The following is an 18,143-nucleotide window of genomic DNA, read 5'->3' as shown; positions in this document are numbered from 1 at the left end:
CAAATTAACAAACCACAGCAAGAATCTTCAGCGAGACAACATGCTTTCTTCAAACAACCTGTCGGATTCAAAACAACACGCTCACACAAAGAACATTCCAAACACAGCAAAACGACTCCATATCCATAAGCTTGTGATTACACCTGTATTGTCCAAGGTCTCTACGAATATTAACTCTTCCATACTTTGGTCAGTCACCAGTCATGTTAGGTCAGGGCTGCATTGGGGAGCAAGGGAAAAATGGTATTAAAAAAAAAAAGAAAAAAAAGGAAAACAAGATTCAACTGTACAAATAAGTTTTTATACACCAAAGCCAATGCATGCTTTTTACAGTAATAAAAGTTCACCATTTTGCGTACACCAAAAACACAATGCAGGCATGCAGACAAACAAATACATCAGTTTAACTTCTACTCCCTTTCTTTATTTTTTGTTGAAAACAAACCCAGTTTGCAGAATGATTGAATTTTGTATTAAACCTCAAGGTTAAATTCTGAACAGTAAAAACTCGTGAGCTACCATTACAGTCCTTGGTCAACTTTCTAGGACGTAAATGAGAGTTAACACTTTCAAGTCATTAAGGAGTAAAACCAAACGGCTTAAATCAGCTTGTTTCCTGTTGTGTCTATTTTCACATTCCTTTTGATTTAATATGACTCAACCTGCATACTCCATGAGGGCGGATATGTCTACAGTCTCTCCCATACACACTTTCACATCCTCAACCACTGCAAATATTATTCTTTGAAGGAATATTTACTGGCTAAATCACTGGTAGTCACAATCACCACATTGTCTTTCTTTCTTTCTTTCTTTATTTGGTGTTTTACGTCGTTTTCAACCACGAAGGTTATATCGCGACGGGGGAAGGGGGGAGATGGGATAGAGCCACTTGTCAATTGTTTCTTGTTCACAAAAGCACTAATCAAAAATTTGCTCCAGGGGCTTGCAACGTAGTACAATATATTACCTTACTGGGAGAATGCAAGTTTCCAGTACAAAGGACTTAACATTTCTTACATACTGCTTGACTAAAACCTTGGACCCCCCCTAACCCGCGGAGGGGGGGGGGACTCCCCCTAACCCGCGGGGGGTGGACTCCCCATAACCCGCGGGGTGTGGACTCCCCCTAACCCGTGGGGGATGGACTCCCCCTAACCTGCGGGGGGTGGACTCCCCCTAACCCGCAGGGGGTGGACTCCCCCTAACCCGCGGGGGGTACCACATTGTGAAGAAAACACATCATCAATAATACAGTATTAGTTGACAGCTAAACAGCTGGTACAAAAGGCAAGCAGATAAGTTTCATCCGACTCATATGTTTTCAAACAAACAAACAAACACACTAGCAGACGCATAAACATGAAACAAACAAACCTGCAAACACTCAAGGCAACTGCTCTACAAAGTCACATTTATCATCGCATTTATAATCGCATACCATACATATGACACTGCATCAATCTAATCATTCCCATTCCAACATGGCAGCACACATGTAAAAAGAATAAAATCGACAGCCAATACAAACATCTTTCAAAGTCTTAAAAATAAAAAAAAATAAATAAAAAAATAAAAAAAAGGTACATGTACATTTAATATTAATGCATTGACAAGCCTTGAGCAGAGATCAAACAGTTTGTGTCCATCTGCATGAAAAACAACAACAACAATAATAACAACAGTAACACAATCTTGCTGAAGTCAGGCAATATATGCAGTTGAAAAGTCATACAACATTAACTGTTAGTGTTAGCACTAATTTAGCCCATGCTACATTTGGGTAGCTCATGTTGAATACACCATGCGCACTAAAGGAGAAACATAGGCACACTATATTCTGGCATGCACTGCTTAACCCCCCGCGGGTTAGGGGGAAGAATTTACCCGATGCTCCCCAGCATGTCGTAAGAGGCGACTAACAGATTCTGTTTCTCCTTTTACCCTTGTTAAGTGTTTCTTGTATAGAATATAGTCAATGTTTGTAAAGATTTTAGTCAAGCAGTATGTAAGAAATGTTAAGTCCTTTGTACTGGAAACTTGCATTCTCCAAGCAAGGTCATATATTGTACTAGGTTGCAAGCCCCTGGAGCAATTTTTTTATTAGTGTTTTTGTGAACAAGAAACAATTAACAAGTGGCTCTATCCCATCCCCCCCCTTTCCCCGTCGCGATATAACCTTGAACGGTTGAAAACGACGTTAAACACCAAATAAAGAAAAAGAAAAATGCACTGCTTACACATGCTTCTTCTTCAGCGTTCGATGATGGTTGTGTGCTTACACATGCACCCAAGACCAGAACATTTCTTTTCTTTTCTTTCTTTATTTGGTGTTTAACGTCGTTTTCAACCACGAAGATTATATCGCGACGGGGAAAGGGGGGAGACGGGATAGATCGAGCCACTTGTCAATTGTTTCTTGTTAACAAAAGCACTAATCAAAAATTTGCTCCAGGGGCTTGCAACGTAGTACAATGTATTACCTTACTGGGAGAATGCAAGTTTCCAGTACAAAGGACTTAACATTTCTTACATACTGCTTGACTAAAATCTTTACAAAAATTGACTATATTCTATACAAGAAACATTTAACAAGGGTAAAAGGAGAAACAGAATCCGTTAGTCGCCGCTTACGACATGCTGGGGAGCATCGGGTAAACTCTTCCCCCTAACCCGCGGGGGGTCAAAACATTATTCTTCCTTACCATTACATGAACACACATGAACACAAGCATAGAAGCATGCATGTACATTCACATAGACTCTCTCTCTCTCTCTCTCTCTCTCTCTCTCTCTCTCTCTCTCTCTCTCTCTCTCTCTCTCTCTCTCTCTCTCTCTCTCTCTCTCTCTCTCTCTCTCACACACACTCGCACACATACACAGTCACACATACACACACAACAGCCTTTGTCTCAAACTAAAGTTTACTGTACACAAAGAAAAACAAAATATAAAGTCAATGTCACACAGCCAGTTCCGAGTTCAAGACGTACACAAAAAATGTCGCATAAAACACACCTCACATGTAGTCATCATTCACATTCACAATCACCCTTACAAGCGTCGTCTTTTTTCTCCTTCACACGTTTTGTACAATGTCACTGGTTCCTTTTCCATACAGTTCTCTCCAAACTAAAGACTTTCTAAACTTTACAAGTGAGCCCCAGTTTATTGCAGCATGGTTCTCCCAATGTGTCACAGCAACAAAGAATGTTCTACCATCTATCAGCGTTGCTCTCCAAATATGACAATGCAACAAAGGATGTTCTACCATCTATCAGCGTTGCTCTCCAAATATGACAATGCAACAAAGGATGTTCTACCATCTATCAGCGTTGCTCTCCAAATATGACAATGCAACAAAGTATGTTCTACCATCTATCAGCGTTGCTCTCCAAATATGACAATGCAACAAAGTATGTTCTACCATCTATCAGCGTTGCTCTCCAAATATGACAAAGCAACAAAGTATGTTCTACCATCTATCAGCGTTGCTCTCCAAATATGACAATGCAACAAAGGATGTTCTACCATCTTTCAGCGTTGCTCTCCAAATATGACAAAGCAACAAAGTATGTTCTACCATCTATCAGCGTTGCTCTCCAAATATGACAATGCAACAAAGGATGTTCTACCATCTTTCAGCGTTGCTCTCCAAATATGACAAAGCAACAAAGTATGTTCTACCATCTATCAGCGTTGCTCTCCAAATATGACAATGCAACAAAGGATGTTCTACCATCTTTCAGCGTTGCTCTCCAAATATGACACTGCAACAAAGAATGTTCTACCATCTATCAGCGTTGCTCTCCAAATATGACAATGCAACAAAGGATGTTCTACCATCTATCAGCGTTGCTCTCCAAATATGACAATGCAACAAAGGATGTTCTACCATCTTTCAGCGTTGCTCTCCAAATATGACACTGCAACAAAGAATGTTCTACCATCTATCAGCGTTGCTCTCCAAATATGACAATGCAACAAAGGATGTTCTACCATCTATCAGCGTTGCTCTCCAAATATGACAATGCAACAAAGAATGTTCTACCATCTATCAGCGTTGCTCTCCAAATATGACAATGCAACAAAGGATGTTCTACCATCTATCAGCGTTGCTCTCCAAATATGACAATGCAACAAAGGATGTTCTACCATCTATCAACATAGCTCTCCAAATATGACAATGCAACAAAGTATGTTCTACCATCTATCAGCGTTGCTCTCCAAATATGACAATGCAACAAAGGATGTTCTACCATCTATCAGCGTTGCTCTCCAAATATGACAATGCAACAAAGGATGTTCTACCATCTATCAGCGTTGCTCTCCAAATATGACAATGCAACAAAGTATGTTCTACCATCTATCAACATAGCTCTCCAAATATGACAATGCAACAAAGGATGTTCTACCATCTATCAACATAGCTCTCCAAATATGACAATGCAACAAAGTATGTTCTACCATCTATCAGCGTTGCTCTCCAAATATGACAATGCAACAAAGGATGTTCTACCATCTATCAGCGTTGCTCTCCAAATATGACAATGCAACAAAGGATGTTCTACCATCTATCAACATAGCTCTCCAAATATGACAATGCAACAAAGTATGTTCTACCATCTATCAGCGTTGCTCTCCAAATATGACAATGCAACAAAGGATGTTCTACCATCTTTCAGCGTTGCTCTCCAAATATGACAAAGCAACAAAGTATGTTCTACCATCTATCAGCGTTGCTCTCCAAATATGACAATGCAACAAAGGATGTTCTACCATCTTTCAGCGTTGCTCTCCAAATATGACACTGCAACAAAGAATGTTCTACCATCTATCAGCGTTGCTCTCCAAATATGACAATGCAACAAAGGATGTTCTACCATCTATCAGCGTTGCTCTCCAAATATGACAATGCAACAAAGGATGTTCTACCATCTATCAGCGTTGCTCTCCAAATATGACAATGCAACAAAGGATGTTCTACCATCTATCAGCGTTGCTCTCCAAATATGACAATGCAACAAAGGATGTTCTACCATCTATCAGCGTTGCTCTCCAAATATGACAATGCAACAAAGGATGTTCTACCATCTATCAGCGTTGCTCTCCAAATATGACAATGCAACAAAGGATGTTCTACCATCTATCAGCGTTGCTCTCCAAATATGACAATGCAACAAAGGATGTTCTACCATCTATCAGCGTTGCTCTCCAAATATGACAATGCAACAAAGGATGCTCTACCATCTATCAACATAGCTCTCCAAATTATGACACTGCAACAACGGATTTTCTACCATCTATCAGCGTGGCTCTACCAATATACTGTATATGACAATGCAACAATTCTTTTTACAACCTATCTGAGTGGCTCTGCTGAAGAAAAGTTTTTGGGCATTAGTTCAAGCTGCTCTTGGTTATCACTAGACGCAAGCCCTAGTTAATGGCCACTTGTACCACGCTAGCTAAACACAAAATAATGGAGTCTTTGCCTCCTTCTTCCTTCTCCTCCTCCCAAAGGGCTTCAAGTTTATAAAAAAAAAAGGTTAAAGGTAGTCCCTATTACCATTTTTGGTCGTGTGGTTATGACATGTTCGAGATCTCAACTTCTCTGGGTTGGAGGCACACGTTCTAACCACTATGCCACTTAGGACATTGAACGTAAAAAGTTATTCACATACACATTGAACGTAAAAAGTTATTCACATACACATCTACAAAACAGGGCTCCCGTTCTTACAACCAGCAACAGAAGTCATGACAGCACAGTTGTATCATACATTAACAGCAGGGTTTCTACTCAGCTGGTGGTTTGATCAACCAAACCATGTACAGCTCAAAACGGTAATCATTCTCAAACATACATGTCACACACAAAAAAAGGCAATTTTATGCACAAAAACATAAGATTTTGATTGAAGATGACAAATGTATGTTCATTTTAGTGCAGCCTATTCTCTCGGGTGCCAGGAGTCACATGTTCTGCTTAACTCTCACTTTCTGGTGCTGTCTATTGTCTATAGAATGTTGGTTAGCATACACGTGATTGTTATCAATTTTGAGCAGTTTACCGAAACTTCATTTGGTTATAAATGAATCTCAGAATGTATCAACTGAACTTTTACTTTAACATTAGCCCAGCCTAGATATATAGAGAAACAAGAAATAAATAGAGAGAAAAATAAATGAATATGACAAAGTTTTTCAGTAATATAAACTTCAGACAAACATTTTAAAGCTCTTCCAATAAGGAAAATGAGCAGTCTGCTTTTTAAGATGCCGTTTTTCTAAGAAGACTTTACTGAACTCATCCCAAAACTTGACACAAAATATCTAGTTTGTGAGAACTACAAATATTTGACTTCACATACTGTTAACAGATGAGTGTACCGAATTTTCCGGGTTACAAGGCGCAACAGCGCATAAGGCGCACCCCCTTCTTTTTAAACAAAATTGTAATCCAGTCACCCATTGGGCGCAGGGGGCTGATAGGGCGCACCAAAATTAAAAAAGTATACCGTAACAAACGGTCATAGAATGAAATTAAGCCGCACATCAAAGGAAGAACACAGAGTGGAAATATGTGTGCTCTGTGTGTGCCGCGAGATCAAAGGCAGGTCCATTGTGATAGCTGGGTTGCCTTGTTTAGACACTGACCTTCTTCCCAGGGGTCAATGACCCAGTTTTTGCTATGAGAGGTGGTTCCCCTGTCATAGATCTGAGAGAGGAAACACTTCCTGCACCGGGGTCAGTGACCGAGTTTAACCTATGGGGCCGTCTCTTTGATGTCTTGAGAGGAAACTTGGCCAGGGTAGTACCTAGTAGCTGAAACATGCATTATCACAAGTTGTTTGACTGGTACTCAGGCGGTCTCTTTGATTTTTTTCGTATTTCATACACGGATTAGGCCCTTCCTTATACAAGACGCAGGGGTCAAACTCGAGGAAAAAAGTCGCGCTTATGACCCGGAAAGTACGGTATAATAATACAAACTAAGTAGTTTGTTCTTTCTCCAGTTTTGGACTGAATGTCCACAACTACAAACTCTTCCACAGCGATATTACGGTGAACAACATGAACACCAGATTAGAAGCAGCACTCTAATTCTAAAGGGGAAAAAAATGCTTCATTTAGGAAAACAGATATTTATACCAAACATGTATTTGTTACAGGGGCTAGGGGCGGGGATGTAGCTCAGTCGGTAGCGCGCTGGATTTGTATCCAGTTGGCCGCTGTCAGCGTGAGTTCGTCCCCACGTTCGGCGAGAGATTTATTTCTCAGAGTCAACTTTGTGTGCAGATTCTCCTCGGTGTCCGAACACCCCCGTGTGTACACGCAAGCACAAGACCAAGTGCGCACGAAAAAGATCCTGTAATCCATGTCAGAGTTCGGTGGGTTACAGAAACACGAAAATACCCAGCATGCTTCCTTCGAAAACGGCGTATGGCTGCCTAAATGGCGGGGTAAAAAACGGTCATACACGTAAAATTCCACTCGTGCAAAAAACACGAGTGTACGTGGGAGTTTCAGCCCACGAACGCAGAAGAAGAAGAAGTTACTGGGGCTTGAAGGCAAAACAGGCTCCCCTGTTGAACGACACCACTGGGACCAGCCAAGAGTGTCCCTGCATTGCAGGTGGCCTGTCATGACAGGTATATATTTTGGAAGAGATAATAGACAAAGGGACAACAGAAGGTGTCCTTTCAAGGGAGGTGTCCTCTCATAGCAGGTACCACTGTACTTAAAGCCTGTCCTTAACCGGGCGAAATTGACTACGCCAAGTATACTTTGCGATGCTGGCCGCACGAGGCTTTAGCACTGAGTTTTCAGTAAAGACTTCATGAAGTCGACTTCGGGCTCAATTGAGGACCGCCTTTAAAGGGACAAAACTGCTTCATTTGTAAAAAAAAAAAAAAAAAAAAAAAAAAGACAATGTGTTACCGGAGCGTCACCCTTCACGGCACTTTTCACATCTACGCAATTCTCTGACACATTCTTTATTTGTGATTAGATGTGGAACACTCACACTAAACAAAAATAAATAAAAAAATAAAAATCACCAACAACAAAACACTACATGATAGCATTGCAAATTAATGAAACACATGACCAATATTCAATGCGAGCGGAAGACATAAGTATAAAGTTGCATCCCATATTGCAGAATATAGTGCTCTTTCTCCTGAATCAAAATAATGAAAATGAAAGCTATTAATATTCTACTGGGTGAATATTTTAAATGATGCCACATGAAAAACGAAGGAACCTCATTTCTTCTTAATAGCAGACAAACACCATTTTCTCATTCATTTACTTGTGATCATTATCTAGATTTCTCCTGCTAACACAAAAGATCATTATTTCAATCCCCTTAACAAGAGAGATGAAATATGGAGATGCAATTCCCACTCCTATTATCATAGTTCAGTGCATTTTCACTGTAACCTCTGAATACAGCTCAAATCTGTAAAAGCCGGTCTGCAAGGCCCGGCCCTCACCTATGTAGATTATTGAGGTGATTCTTTTTTTTTTCTAAGCCCGCTACACGTTCCGTGAAAAGAAAACAGGCCAAGTACTCGTCATAATCCCTATCGCAGCATAAAGTGTACAGTAGTGGCGACTGCACAGATGTATTTTGCCCTTAACCCCTTCACTGCCACAGTATAACAGCATTATCCGAACGGTCTATGGGAAAGAACTGTGTTTAGAACCCCTACAAGTACTTGGACAGTGGTTACCTCCCATTTAGTTTTCAGAAATGTCCTGAAATGTTGTTGACACAAATCCCACGTATGAGATACGGTTATGGGCGTAGGACAAACCGAAAATGACCACGTATTACATACGGGGTAGGCAGTGAAGGGGTTAAACAATCAGTAAATCGCCAAGGTATAAAATCATAGGCTATATTTCCCCCATTAAACACATGTACAATAACAAATGTCATGACAAAGCTTCTGTAAGAACATTCTTCTTACGGGCTTCTTGAGCAGTGGTACACACTTTGCATTGATTTATTGTTGTTATTTTGCGGTTAATGTTGTATTAAAATGTCAAGAAAGATTACATTTACATGATGTCAACACACTTCATTAAAAAATATGTTCATACGTACGGATGCATCCATTTTTGTCTCATTGAATTGTGTCAACTGCGTATTTTGTGTTATACTCTATACATGATATTGTATTTGTATTTTGTACTCTTTGAGAACATGGCCTGTTACCCTTTGATAATACTTGGTTAGCTCTAGATCTGTGAGAATCTGACTTAGTACCACACAGAGAGAAAAACTTGATCACATGTTGATTAAACGAAATACATGTATTTGTTACAAATGATTTTTTTTTTAGTAAAAACAAACAAAACAAAGAAAATTTGCTCTCATGATTCACAGTTCATTCATTCTTTTTAATCTTGCTTACTCATCACAAGACTTAACCGTAAAAAACGACAGGCTGGAGAACAGATGAAATACATCTCATACAGGTCAGAAACAAAATTTAGCAACTCATAAGGCAATTAATAATGGCCTTTCTTTGCAGCCGTCTAACACTCACAAACATGTAATTAGTGAATATGGAAACGGAAGATTGCTCCTTGATTATATTCAAGGATAGCTAGTTCCCTCCCCCTTATGTCCGTGTGGCAAGAATCAGACAGCAGAGCACATCCTGCAGGCTTGTCCATACCACAGTGCTCTGAGGGACACCATCTGGCCAGAGGAGACAGCGCTACAAAAGAAGCTATACGGCCCCAGAGAGGACTTGGAGAGGACAGCACGTTTCGCCCTGCAGTGCGGACTGACGATCTAACAGCGAACGACAAGAAGAAGATATAATAATTCAAGGATTTTTTTCATCTCAGTCCCAAATTAATTTTCTTGGTAAACAGTTGCTTTCCTCAGATATTCACGTGTATGATGGGGGTTCTCCAGCCTGCATTGAAAAAGATTGACCACTAAAGTCTTTACTATGTATCATTCATTGTTGCAAGTTTTGTGCATCTCACAGTGCTCTGGAAAGAACACACCGATTACCCCAGCAATGAAATACAACATGGGGAGGATCACAACTATAAATTGACAGAAGACAGACTGTATAAAGAACGAAACAAATTAAACCAAAAGCTGGTTTACAGATCTATGTTAATTCATCAAGGTACTTGTTCTTTTAGGTCCAACTGGCCTTTCCTTCTGATTTATCAAGGCAAACACCCTCTTAGGTCCAACTGGCCTTTTTTTTTTTAGACAGGTAGGGATGATTTATTGGAAAGAGAGGAGACCAAGATGACAACACAAAACAAGTTGCACAATAAACATACTCAAAGCTAAAGAGAAACGATTTGTATGAATCAACTAGTATTTGAAAGAAGAAGATCACACTATACAGCCAGACTTGTTTGATTAGCTTTGGATTATGTCCCCTGATGTGCTTGTATGACTCCTTTCTGCGCTACCAGTCTCCCAATTGATACCCCAAGCTGTGAATCAAGCTCTCCGTCTCCCTTAGGCAGAAGGGGTCCGAGTCGATCAGAAGTATGTGCATTCCCTATAGGTGCACCTCCTGAAAGAGCTACTAGCTGCTATTTTTGCTGTGGGTGTTAAAAATAGCCTGCAGCTCGAGTAGCAGAAATGAAGCCCTTTAATTAAACAGCCGTGTCAAAGACGGACGAGCGACTTTGTATGGTGTACCCTTCTCCTTTCAAACACAAGATTATTCGTAAAAAATCGTTACGCTTCAGCTTTAAAGGAAGGAAGGCAGCAAGCAGGTGGAAGAAAGACAGACGCAATATTGTGAGAGACAGAAGGATGCTCACTCACACGCAAAGGTTGGTACAAAAGCTGGAGACAAATTAATTACCAAAAAGAAAACGAAGATCATTCATCACTGAGGTGACTGACATGGGAAGACAAAACGACGCGGAAAGACAAAACCAAAAGCACCAATGAGTTTGGCCAGCCGCTGGTCCAAGAATCCAAGGTCATGATGCATAATCAAAGGTCACAGCGCTGCCACCGGCCAATCAGCAGCTTTAACGGGTAGAGGAAGTGATGTAATCCTCAGAATCATGTGTCAAGAAATCAATATAAGTAAGTTCTTTTTCTTCTTTCAGTCCTTTCTCTCATCTTTCAAATTGTTCGTCCTCCTTTTCTTTGCTGTAGTATTCTGTTCACACACAAGTTGTGGTTTCACACTTCAATCACTCATGTTGTATTTGATACAGACTAAAAGCACTTGCTGGTCACAACCAAAAGAAAAACAAATGAAAAAAAATGTCTGACCAAAGATTGCAGAAACTGACAAACCAACCGAAGAAACCCACAGTAAAAGACAGGTGTATGAAGCATTGGGGTCAAGGTCATTAATCTGAAGGTAAGACGTTGTGAAGAGTCAAGGTAGATGACTGAAAGAAGTCAAGGCTGTTGGTTTTCAGTTGTGGCCTTGAAGTGTAAATGTGCAGGGTCAATAAGTCAAGGTGAAGGTCGGGTTCAGTGACCTTTCTGAGCTTCCTTGGCGGCCAGGATAAGGGGCACAAGACTTGCCAGAGGTTTCGCCAGGCGCAGGAAAGGATGCTGTAACAAAAGCAGAGGTTATTTGATAGCTGTTCCATCTTATCCACTTTGATTTGGCTAAAAGAAATAGTGATGGTTAAAGTGACTTGTCAAACTGTATTTTTGAAAGTGCTGAAATAAAGTAAGTCTGCAGCAAGAAAACACAAAAACAAAAACAAACAGCACTAAACCAAACCAAACAAAATATTTTGATATTTTTGTTTTGCTAGCTATTGCACAAACAAATCCCCCAAAACACACTTCAGCAGTAATATGAACTCCCCTCCCGATCCCATCACAGTCACTACACTTTTTGTAATTCTGCTAACAGAGGATGAAAGTCGCTTGTTCATTTCATTGCTTGTTATTCTCTCAGGTGCCAGGAGAAAGGTTCCGTACAACTCTCGCTTACTCGTACTAGACATGACGTATGCATAAAGAGCGACTACTTCCCTTTGGTTATTTGAAATCATAACAACGCTCTGCTTCATTTCGTTCAAGAGAAAAAAGCAGTACAGAGGTCCCTGCGATGTGAGGCCCCTCTGATAAGTGGACACCTCCCATGAAAGGACACTTTCTGGAGTTTTCTATTATCTTGACTAAAATATACCTAGAGTAATACCTAATATACTGGACTCGCAACGAAATATACAAACAAATGACAATGAACAACGTTTCGACCTAAAGGTCTTCAACAGGTTAAACAAATGAAAACAACAATACAAATATGAAAACGACTTATCAGAGAAGATGGCGATGATGTCCTCCAAGTGCAAAAGAAGGGGGAAAGGGAGATAAATCAAAAAGAAAAATGAGCAATGAAAAATGAAACCAAAAAGAAACAAATCAGAATAATAACACTTGAAGGGCCTGAAGGGGAAAGAGAGAGAGAGAGAGAGAGAGAGAGAGAGAGAGAGAGAAGGAGAGAGAGAGATACCTGTCATGACAGGCCACCTGCAATGTAGGGACGCTTTTGGCTGGTCCCAAGGGCGTCCTTTCATCGCAGGTACCACTGTATTACCAACTTCTCTTGGATTCAAGACATTACCTTCAGCAGTTCAGAAGCACAGGCTCTCTTCTCCACGTCCACCTCCAGGCACTTGTCCAGAAAGTCTTGAAAGACGGGCGACAGTTTGTGCTTCTCCTTGATTTCGGGCTTCCCGTTTGTGGCGATCAGATACAGCGCCTGGCGAAAAACAAAAAATACAGTCGATGTTACTGGTATGAGATCATGAAATTGTGAATAAAAAAAATATGACTGCAAACATGCCACCCCCCCCCCCCCCCCCCCCCCCCTGTAAAGAACAAGAACAAAACTACCTTGAGACAAAAACAACAGACTACGAATAAACAGCAGGTAAGTGTTACTGGTATGAGATCATGAAATTGTGAATAAAAAAAAAAGACTGCAAACATGCCCCCCCCCCCCCCCCCCCCCCCTGTAAAGAACAAGAACAAAACTACCTTGAGACAAAAACAACAGACTACGAATAAACAGCAGGTAAGTACAAGGGAGATTGTCATCACAAAGAAGATTCATTCACATCCAAAACCAAGCAAATAAACTACAGAAGCGAGCACAAAATAACGCCCTACTGAGGAGTAATAGGAGAGAAAAAAGACAAAAGCATCATAGTCAATATACTTACCCTCAGAGGGTTCTCGTTCAGGTATGGTGGCTCTCCCTCTATCATCTCAATACACATAACTCCCAAACTCCATATATCAACAGTTGGTCCATATTGCTTCCTGCAGCACAATAAACACAACACAATGTGAACATAGAGAATACTACATGGCTTGCTGTGTCGTACCAGATTTACACGAGTTGTTTTTTTAAATAGTGAACTGCGAGCGAAAGCAAGCTGTTCACTATTTGAAAAAGCAACGAGTGTAAATCTGGTACGACACAGCAAGCCATGTAGTATTCTGTTTATCCTACATTATATACTTCTGTGCCAGATCTAACTAAAAGTCACCGACAGCGCTATTGCCTTTGGATCAACCCGCTTTAGAACTTCAAACCACTTTACTCAATTTGACATTCATTCCTCCGCCATGACACACACTCTCAAACTAGGACAAAGTAGTTCGCCTTTGTTAACACTGTTAAGTTTAATATTGAACATTGATTAAATAAATTCGAACAACGAAATGATGGTCACTTCAAAATATACCAGATAAAAAGAAAAGCAGTGGCCACAGGATAAAAGAAACCAAAAGGAACAACAACAGCAAAGCATATCCTTCCGCGATAGGATGACAGTCAAGTCGGAGCCAGGCGAGTCGACAGCTTTCAGATGGTCACTTCTCGGTTTGGTGACTGGACAAATATGGGTTGATGTTGATGGTACCAACGTGCACAGGCCTTGCAAACAGTGTTGTTAGCGTTTGCTGGGATGTGATTGTGGCAGTGGCAGTGGAGACGGCTGGAGTTGAAGTGGCCGTGCGAATCCAATTTGTCGTCTGCCGACACTGGCGACAGCTCCGAGACCGGTGCAGTGCCGTTTAGCATCAGACTGAAGCCACGGTGTTCCTCTTGGGAAATGCTGCTTAACGTTGTTGTGCCCAGATAGCTGCATTATTTTGGTCGGAGGAACGTTATTCTCGGAAAGTTTCTGCACTAGGAACTGACGTGCAGAGTGGTTGGTGTAGATCTACCTCGGGTTGATGATCCCAGCTTTTCTTCACATGTCGCCCTGGCTTTGGTTGTGGATTGTCTTTCGCAAAATTGGAGATATTCTCTGCCATTACTGTCTTCATGCAAGGACACGTCTCCTCACTGCATGTGCCTGTGAGGTGTCACGCTGCGCAGACCAAAGTTGACTGTGTTTTGCCACCACAGAGTATTCAGGATTACTTCTGGATCTGCGACTCCGAGCTGTTTTGTCTGCCACAGCTTGTCAACATCTTCATCTTTCAGCGGTTGAGCCCTGTTAGGTAAGTTGCCACAACCTTCCTGTTTAACAATCTTCTGCTTTGTCTTCACGACTTCTCTCAGTTACAAGTGCAAATTCGGGGCCGTCTATAACGGGTGCACAGTACTTTTTAGACTTCAACTGTCGATGGATGCTGCTGAGAAGGCCCCTCAGCGTGGGGATGGTTCATACTCTTTGCCATCCGGTTTTTTCAAACTCATGAAAAGAGAGCAGAGAATTTTGCATAATTTTTGTGGTTGGATGGTGCTAATGTTTCTTTTGTCCCCGTGTTTCGCCATAAACGTCGATAGGCGACGTATATCGTAAACCGTTTTTCGGAGAGTGTTCTTGTTCTTGTTTGTCTGAACGAATGAGTCTATTGGAGAAAAATCATAAATCATGGATGACTCGCTTTTTTCTTCATCGACTTCGTCATTCGCGTCATCGCCAAACATGTCTTCGAACAGCTCATCACTCAAAAATTCTTTCAGTGTTGACAAATCGGTTTCGTGGCAGTTGCCATTTTGTTGCAAAAGTAGTTCTTCATGAATATGTAATTACAAATTTACATAGCATGACCTTCCGGTTGACCTCATTTACATGATATACACACGTGTGATTTGAACGATTTTTATCTCACGGGTATCTCTCTCACGTATGTAGGATAAAACTGGTTAACACTGGCATGAGATGATGAAATTGCAACAACAACAAAACAAGTTTGTTCGAGCATGTGAAGGTGTGTGGTTTTGTATGTGTGAATTGCTGTATTTTCAAGAGTGTAATTTTATGTGATGTAATATCTGTGCATACGAGCAATAAAACAACTTTTCTGTTTGCCCTACATTCAGATAAAGTTGTGTTGAACTGAATTGAAGTGGACTGAACTCCAAATAAAAAATATTCATACTGACCTTGTGACGACCTCTGGGGCCATCCAGTAAGGTGTTCCCACCATCGTTGATCGTTTCGACTGTTCCGGTGATAGTTGAGCACAGAAGCCAAAGTCAGCTGAAAGCACAAACACATGAATGTTAAAAATAATGCAAGGGTAAGTATTCTATAAATAACAGACAGCCGTTGTCCTTTGGGTCTGAAGAAGACCTTTTGCACTTTTACATATAGGCAAGTTTTGTTAACCCCTTCACTGCCACAGTATAACAGCATTATCCGAACGGTCTATGGGAAAGAACTGTGTTTAAAACCCCTACAAGTACTTGGACAGTGGTTACCCCCCATTTAGTTTTCAGAAATGTCCTGAAATGTTGTTGACACAAATCCCACGTATGAGATACGGTTATGGGCGTAGGACAAACCGAAAATGACCACGTATTACATACGGGGTGGGCAGTGAAGGGGTTAAATAATAGACACAAAGCACACGAAACACAGTACTCCAAAACATCTGATTGACAATCTGAATCCCCAGCTTCAAGTGGAGTGATTTAACAATTTATGTAGGTTATAATTATACACCACAACCAAATTTCTCACATGAGATAACCAAATTTTTTATGTCTTACATGTAGCTCTTTCCGAAGAGGTTTGGTGATAACGCAGAAAGCAGTTGCATTACTCAGTACCAAGATTCTACTTCAGTCAGCTGAAAATTAACATCTCTTACTTCATTCTGCCAAGTTACGAATTAACGTGCACAGCCTCTATAGATATTAGCAAGATCTAGATCAGCACTTTTCAGGACGTGTACGGGAACGTGTACAGGTAACATCATCAAATCTAGTTTTTACGTCAAGCATTTGCCAAGATCTGCAGTCTTGGTGGGAGCAAAACAACGTATGCATTTCGAACATTGGAGATAAAAGTGAGTCACGGGTGGCGCAATATTTACACGTACAAGTCTTTGCTACACCTTCGATCATCTAGAACACTGTATTGTATACTTGATGCAAATCAAAAATGAGTAACTGTGAGGTTCACTGGCTATCATAACCGCCCTTGAGCTAAAATAGAACTAAAAGTATCACAGAGTTACATAAAATGATATCTACTCAAGGGAAAAGCCTGTGAGAAAATCTATTCCGTACAACAGAAAAGAAATTGAACTCACTCAGTTTTACACTACCATCCATTCCCAGCAGTATGTTGTCACTCTTGATGTCTCTGTGGATCACTTGGTTTTCATGCAAAAACTCCAAGGCTTGTAGACACTGAAACAGACAGACATGAAGAATATTCATTTCAACACACGGTAAAAAAAGTAGCACACAGAGCTTGAAACTTATCTGAGTAACCACTCTACATTTTGCTCCACTGTGCAATTTTTATGTGAGAAAAGATTGAATGGTTTGTGGATTGTTTGTTTGTTTGTTTGTTTGCTTAACGCCCAGCCGACCACGAAGAGCCATATCAGGGCGGTGCTGCTTTGACATTTAACGTGCGCCACACCCAAGACAGAAGTCGCAGCACAGGCTTCATGTCTCACCCAGTCACATTATTCTGACACCGGACCAACCAGTCCTAGCACTAACCCCATAATGCCAGACGCCAGGCGGAGCAGCCACTAGATTGCCAATTTTAAAGTCTTAGGTATGACCCGGCCGGGGTTCGAACCCACGACCTCCCGATCACGGGGCGGACGTCTTACCACTAGGCCAACCGAAAAAAGAAAAAAAACCACACCAACACCACCAAACAAGAGGCGAAGCCTTCAAGGCTCACGTAAGAAATCGACAAACAGTAACACAAACTCAATCACTCCGTCACACATACACACACACACACACACACACACACACACACACACACACACACACACACACACACACACACACAGTAAGCATAGGTGAAACTGTGCAAGAAAGCGAGACCCTGGATCTGCCAAGTAGTCTCGGCCCGCTCACAATAACAATGACCGAGACTTTCAGTAATTCCTTTGCGTGACGTCTAACCCTCTTACGTCATAATGTGACGTCTTCAAATAGTTTCTATCACACACGTCAAACACTTTTGACCTAGACTGACGTAATCCATAGACTCGGAAATGTTAAAGTTTCTATCACACACACACACACACACACACACACGCACGCACGCACGCACAGACAGACAAAGTTTATCATCGCATAGGCTACACTTACGTGAGCCAAAAACAGGGAGAGAAAGAGGACGTTTGGGAGAGTGGTTGGGGCAGGGGGAGGAGCAGAAGTGCAACAGACAGAGACAGAAGTGTTCAGTGATGATAATGTTAAACTGCTATGAAGTAGTCAATATGAACACATTTAACAAAGAGAGAGAGAGAGAGAGAGAGAGAGAGAGAGAGAGAGAGAGAGAGAGAGAGAGAGAGAGAGAGAGAGAGAGAGAGAGAATTGGAGAGAATTGAATTGAATTGAATTGAATTGAATTGAATTGAATTGAATTGAATTGAATTGAATTGAAATTTATTTTACGAGGGTGACAGAATAAGCAATGTATACATGCTTTTCATCCGGCCCTCGCCCATTGAGGGGTAACAAACAAGAAGAAATAAAAGATAAGTTTAACAATAGTACAAATGACATATTTACCATAATTAACATGTCAAGCAACCAATAAGACATTTTAAGATGCATTAGGATTCTTTAGCAATGCTTGAAAATTATATATAACAGGGAAATATGTGTTTGTATAAAAAAATTTAAAAAAATAAAAAAAATAAAAACCCTTCATGA

General features: G+C 40.9%; 1 protein-coding gene across 2 annotated transcripts in view; it reads right to left on the bottom strand.

The window, feature by feature from the left end:
• Positions 1 to 126: 126 nt before the first annotated feature.
• LOC138945939 (serine/threonine-protein kinase PAK 1-like) overlaps positions 127 to 18,143 on the bottom strand; it is a 38,962-nt gene continuing 20,945 nt past the window's right edge. For both annotated transcript variants that reach the window (XM_070317470.1, XM_070317471.1), the window contains 5 exons: positions 16,544 to 16,643; positions 15,390 to 15,486; positions 13,207 to 13,306; positions 12,606 to 12,743; positions 127 to 11,578 (listed from right to left, as the gene is read on the bottom strand). In XM_070317470.1, coding sequence (XP_070173571.1) covers positions 11,495 to 11,578; positions 12,606 to 12,743; positions 13,207 to 13,306; positions 15,390 to 15,486; positions 16,544 to 16,643 — 519 coding nt within the window. In that variant the 3' untranslated portion in view covers positions 127 to 11,494. The remainder of the gene's footprint in view (positions 11,579 to 12,605; positions 12,744 to 13,206; positions 13,307 to 15,389; positions 15,487 to 16,543; positions 16,644 to 18,143) is intronic.

Source organism: Littorina saxatilis, linkage group LG13, assembly GCF_037325665.1.
Source record: "Littorina saxatilis isolate snail1 linkage group LG13, US_GU_Lsax_2.0, whole genome shotgun sequence".
Classification (NCBI taxonomy): Eukaryota; Metazoa; Mollusca; class Gastropoda; order Littorinimorpha; family Littorinidae; genus Littorina; species Littorina saxatilis.
The sequence above is the reverse complement of the archived record's forward strand: the minus strand, read 5'-3'. Positions and strand labels throughout refer to the sequence as shown.